The sequence below is a fragment of the Scheffersomyces amazonensis genome (genome assembly GCF_036850825.1).
Source record: "Scheffersomyces amazonensis strain UFMG-HMD-26.3 chromosome Unknown RJT21scaffold_6, whole genome shotgun sequence".
Lineage (NCBI taxonomy): Eukaryota > Fungi > Ascomycota > Pichiomycetes > Serinales > Debaryomycetaceae > Scheffersomyces > Scheffersomyces amazonensis.
This window is the reverse complement of record NW_027042746.1, coordinates 1,101,685-1,107,456: the sequence shown is the minus strand read 5'-3', so window position 1 is coordinate 1,107,456 and position 5,772 is coordinate 1,101,685. Positions and strand designations below refer to the sequence as shown.

The 5,772-nt window shown below is 42.7% G+C and overlaps 1 protein-coding gene across 1 annotated transcript; it reads right to left on the bottom strand. All coding sequences in view use genetic code 12, as the record gives it.

Moving 5' to 3' along the window:
- Positions 1-5,772, bottom strand: RJT21DRAFT_115893 (Hyphally regulated cell wall protein N-terminal-domain-containing protein; the record flags this gene model as incomplete). Its single annotated transcript, XM_064880377.1, has 4 exons — positions 1-389; positions 657-1,118; positions 1,347-2,494; positions 4,325-5,772. 4 exons carry the CDS (start codon positions 5,770-5,772, stop codon positions 1-3), a joined length of 3,447 nt encoding a protein of 1,148 aa, XP_064737021.1.

Genomic DNA, 5,772 nt, shown 5'->3' with positions numbered 1-5,772 from the left:
TCAATTGAGCAATGCACCCAAAAAAGTAGCCAAAATAGGAACGAGTAACATGATCTTTCTGACAGATACAGATGCTCCTGAACTCTCTGGAATAATTGATGGAGATGATGAAGGAGATGTAGAAGATGTAACAGCAGAAGCGACCGTAGCAACAGAAGAGCTTACGCCACTAACTATTGTATTTTGGGTCTCAGTAGTAGCAACACTCAGAGTGGCAGTAACTTCGTTTGCTGATTGATTTGCATTACCAGCACTAGTAACAGCTTCAGCATCACCAGTACTTTCTGCACCAACAGTTTCAATAACTGAAGTACTGGTATAGACCTCTCCTTCGCTGCCACTACTTACGATCACTGCTGCTGTCTTTGTACATGGGACACCCACGGTATCTGTAGTTACAACAGTGGTGGTGTAGACAGAAACAATGCCACTGTTACCAAGTAAGCTGGTACTTGTGTAAGTATTACCTTCTCCATTGGTGGTAACAATAACGATACCAGTAGCACTAGAAACTTTACCATTAGGTAATGTAGTAGCAAAAGTAGTAGTTTCACATGGTTCCGTGACAGTTTCTGTTAAAACAGAAGTAGTAGTATAAGTACTACCTTCTCCATTGGTGGTAACAATAACGATACCAGTAGCACTAGAAACCTTACCATTAGGTAATGTAGTAGCAAAAGTAGTAGTTTCACATGGTTCCGTGACAGTTTCTGTTAAAACAGAAGTAGTAGTATAGGTACTACCTGCGGTATCTGTACTGACTACAACAACACCAGTTTGTGTACATGGAACCCCAACAGTATCAGTGGTGGTAACTGTAGTGGTATATACTGAAATAATTCCACTACTCAAGATCGAAGTAGTAGTGTACAAGCTACCTTCGGAATTGGTAGTAACAATAACAATGCCAGTATCGGTCTCCACAGATCCATTGGATTCTGTCGTAGTGAATGTAGTAGTGTATTCAGTTTCACTCAAGATAGATGTAGTTGTGTATAAGCTACCTTCCGAATTGGTAGTAACAATGACAATTCCAGTATCGGTCTCGACAGATCCGTTGGATTCCGTTGTAGTAAAAGTAGTAGTATACTCTGTGAATGTCGTACAGCCAGAACCATCTCTACGACAAACAACAATACCCGAAGCCGAAGAAGTACCAGAGATAATGGAAGTGGTGGTGTATTCACCGCCGGATGAGTTGGTGGTGGCAATCACTACTCCAGTATCAGTTGAAACAGAACCATCCGAGTTGGTGGTGGTGAAAGTGGTGGTGTATTCAGTGAAAGAATCGGATGAAGAAGCACTAGTTGTGGATCCCGAAATAATAGAAGTAGTGGTGTATTCACCGCCGGATGAGTTGGTGGTGGCAATCACTACTCCAGTATCAGTTGAAACAGAACCGTCCGAGTTGGTGGTGGTGAAAGTGGTGGTGTATTCTGTCAATGAATCTGATGCAACCGCCGCAATACTTGTAGAATATGATGCAGCTGAAGAAGTCGATCCAAATATAATAGAAGTGGTAGTATATTCACCGCCGGATGAGTTGGTGGTGGCAATCACTACTCCAGTATCAGTTGAAACAGAACCATCCGAGTTGGTGGTGGTGAAAGTGGTGGTATATTCAGTGAAATAATCGGATGAAGAAGCACTAGTTGTGGATCCCGAAATAATAGAAGTAGTGGTGTATTCACCGCCGGATGAGTTGGTGGTGGCAATCACTACTCCAGTATCAGTTGAAACAGAACCGTCCGAGTTGGTGGTGGTGAAAGTGGTGGTATATTCAGTGAAATAATCGGATGAAGAAGCACTAGTTGTGGATCCCGAAATAATAGAAGTAGTGGTGTATTCACCGCCGGATGAGTTGGTGGTGGCAATCACTACTCCAGTATCAGTTGAAACAGAACCGTCCGAGTTGGTGGTGGTGAAAGTGGTGGTATATTCAGTGAAATAATCGGATGAAGAAGCACTAGTTGTGGATCCCGAAATAATAGAAGTAGTGGTGTATTCACCGCCGGATGAGTTGGTGGTGGCAATCACTACTCCAGTATCAGTTGAAACAGAACCATCCGAGTTGGTGGTGGTGAAAGTGGTGGTGTATTCAGTGAAATAATCGGATGAAGAAGCGCTAGTTGTAGATCCCGAAATAATAGAAGTAGTGGTGTATTCACCGCCGGATGAGTTGGTGGTGGCAATCACTACTCCAGTATCAGTTGAAACAGAACCATCCGAGTTGGTGGTGGTGAAAGTGGTGGTGTATTCAGTGAAAGAATCGGATGAAGAAGCACTAGTTGTGGATCCCGAAATAATAGAAGTGGTGGTGTATTCACCGCCGGATGAGTTGGTGGTGGCAATCACTACTCCAGTATCAGTTGAAACAGAACCGTCCGAGTTGGTGGTGGTGAAAGTGGTGGTGTATTCAGTGAAATAATCAGAACTGATTATTCCGACAGACAGAGAAAACGCCGAAACTGATATCGAATTATTATAATAACCACTGGAAGAGTAAATATAAGATGACAGACCAGTAGAACTTGAAATTCTCAAATCAATAGTAGAAGTCGAGGAGCCTTCTGAGCTAAATTCAGATACTTCCGAAGAAGAACTAATACTATCACTTTCGGTTGGGAACAACGAGGTTTCTGAAGTCAAGGATCCGTCACTGTTGGAGGTAACAACAACAACACCGGAATCAGTAGCAACAAATCCATCGGATTCGGTGGTGGTGAATGTAGTGGTGTACGAAGTAAATGGATCACTTTCGGTTGGGAACAACGAGGTTTCTGAAGTCAAGGATCCGTCACTGTTGGAGGTAACAACAACAACACCAGAATCAGTAGCAACAAATCCATCGGATTCGGTGGTGGTGAATGTAGTGGTGTACGAAGTAAATGGATCACTTTCGGTTGGGAACAACGAGGTTTCTGAAGTCAAGGATCCGTCACTGTTGGAGGTAACAACAACAACACCAGAATCAGTAGCAACAAATCCATCGGATTCGGTGGTGGTGAATGTAGTGGTGTACGAAGTAAATGGATCACTTTCGGTTGGGAACAACGAGGTTTCTGAAGTCAAGGATCCGTCACTGTTGGAGGTAACAACAACAACACCAGAATCAGTAGCAACAAATCCATCGGATTCGGTGGTGGTGAATGTAGTGGTGTACGAAGTAAATGGATCACTTTCGGTTGGGAACAACGAGGTTTCTGAAGTCAAGGATCCGTCACTGTTGGAGGTAACAACAACAACACCAGAATCAGTAGCAACAAATCCATCGGATTCGGTGGTGGTGAATGTAGTGGTGTAGGAAGTAAATGGATCACTTTCGGTTGGGAACAACGAAGTGGTGGTAATAACACTACCTGCACTGTTGGAGGTCACAACAACAACACCAGAATCAGTAGCAACAAATCCATCGGATTCGGTGGTGGTGAATGTAGTGGTGTAGGAAGTAAATGGATCACTTTCGGTTGGGAACAACGAGGTTTCTGAAGTCAAGGATCCGTCACTGTTGGAGGTAACAACAACAACACCAGAATCAGTAGCAACAAATCCATCGGATTCGGTGGTGGTGAATGTAGTGGTGTAGGAAGTAAATGGATCACTTTCGGTTGGGAACAACGAGGTTTCTGAAGTCAAGGATCCGTCACTGTTGGAGGTCACAACAACAACACCAGAATCAGTAGCAACAAATCCATCGGATTCGGTGGTGGTGAATGTAGTGGTGTAGGAAGTAAATGGATCACTTTCGGTTGGGAACAACGAGGTTTCTGAAGTCAAGGATCCGTCACTGTTGGAGGTAACAACAACAACACCAGAATCAGTAGCAACAAATCCATCGGATTCGGTGGTGGTGAATGTAGTGGTGTACGAAGTAAATGGATCACTTTCGGTTGGGAACAACGAGGTTTCTGAAGTCAAGGATCCGTCACTGTTGGAGGTCACAACAACAACACCAGAATCAGTAGCAACAAATCCATCGGATTCGGTGGTGGTGAATGTAGTGGTGTAGGAAGTAAATGGATCACTTTCGGTTGGGAACAACGAGGTTTCTGAAGTCAAGGATCCGTCACTGTTGGAAGTAACAACAACAACACCAGAATCAGTAGCAACAAATCCATCGGATTCGGTGGTGGTGAATGTAGTGGTGTACGAAGTAAATGGATCACTTTCGGTTGGGAACAACGAGGTTTCTGAAGTCAAGGATCCGTCACTGTTGGAGGTAACAACAACAACACCAGAATCAGTAGCAACAAATCCATCGGATTCGGTGGTGGTGAATGTAGTGGTGTACGAAGTAAATGGATCACTTTCGGTTGGGAATAACGAAGTCGTTGTGTAGATGCTTCCGTCGGAATATCCAGTGACAACAACAATACCGGAATCAGTAGCAACAAATCCATCGGATTCGGTGGTGGTGAATGTAGTGGTGTACGAAGTAAATGGATCACTTGGTGTTGGAAATAATGATGTTGATGTATATAACAGTCCTTGAGAATTGGTGGTAACCAGTACTATTCCGGAATCTGTTTCTATAAATCCATCAGATTCGGTGGTGGTGAATGTGGTGGTATAAAGTGTATATGGTGGAATTGAACATTCTGCAGTTAATAGGATTGTGGAATTATAAAATTCTCCGTTGGTATCGGTGGTGACGATGATTTCTTCAATATCAGTACAAACCGTTCCACTTTCGGTTACAATTGTACTGGTGGTGTACTCGGTACCATTGATACCAGGTATGCTGGGAAGAATATCACATAAGGCACAGATACTAGGTTTGGTGGGGTTCGGCACAGGTCCGGTATATGTGACAGCATTAAGCGGAGCAATAGCTAAATCAGAAACAGCGTCCCAATCCGTTGTTACAGCAAAATCTTGACTGTTATAGCCTTTACCGATATCAAATTCTTGCAGCCCTAAAGTTATACTGTTAAGTGTTAAAATCCCTGTACTTGTACTGTATGAATATGGATTAAGTGGATTCAATGTAACATCCAATGCAACCATATTCCCATTACCGTATCCAGCTACAGTTACTGGATTACCACTGTAAATGATATTACCAGTAGGCGAAGAAATAATACTCGAAGCACTATCAGCTAAGTAGAAGGTTTGACCAGAGAAAGATGCTAAAGGATCATGAAGATATGTAGTGGAGTTGGCTTGCATGGTGATACAACCAGTTCCCGCAATACCGGATTGTTGTTGATAAAGTTCATTATACAAACAAATTTGACCATTATTGGTCATACCGCTACCAATATTTGGTCCTCCAAGAACAACTTGACCACCGGCATTCTGAGTATCGTAGAAAATCATCAAACCGTTATTAGTTAAAGTTCCTGTACTAATTGTCATATAACCATAACCAAGAGCTCCACTAGAAGCCATGACAAATTCACCATTGTTAACAAAGGTTCCCAATGCTCCTGCGATACCCGTGGTTACAACATAATTACTTGGAAGAATTGATCCTACTGAGTTGAAGGAAATGGTACCATTATTAAGGACGTTACCATTTAAATTAACATTTAAACCAATTAAGTTAGAAATACTGGTGACATATAATCCCCCGCCATTATCGACCTGAACGTTACCATTCAAGTCAGTAACCTGATTGTTGATGATAGACCAATAGACATTTGGATCTATTGTGGTGGCTCCAATAGAAAAATCAATGAGACCGTAATCGACAGTGTCTTGACTGACCTCTGCGGTAAATACTAAAGTTAACTGTAGTAGTACAGTCACAACTAAGCTAAGCCCTCTCAT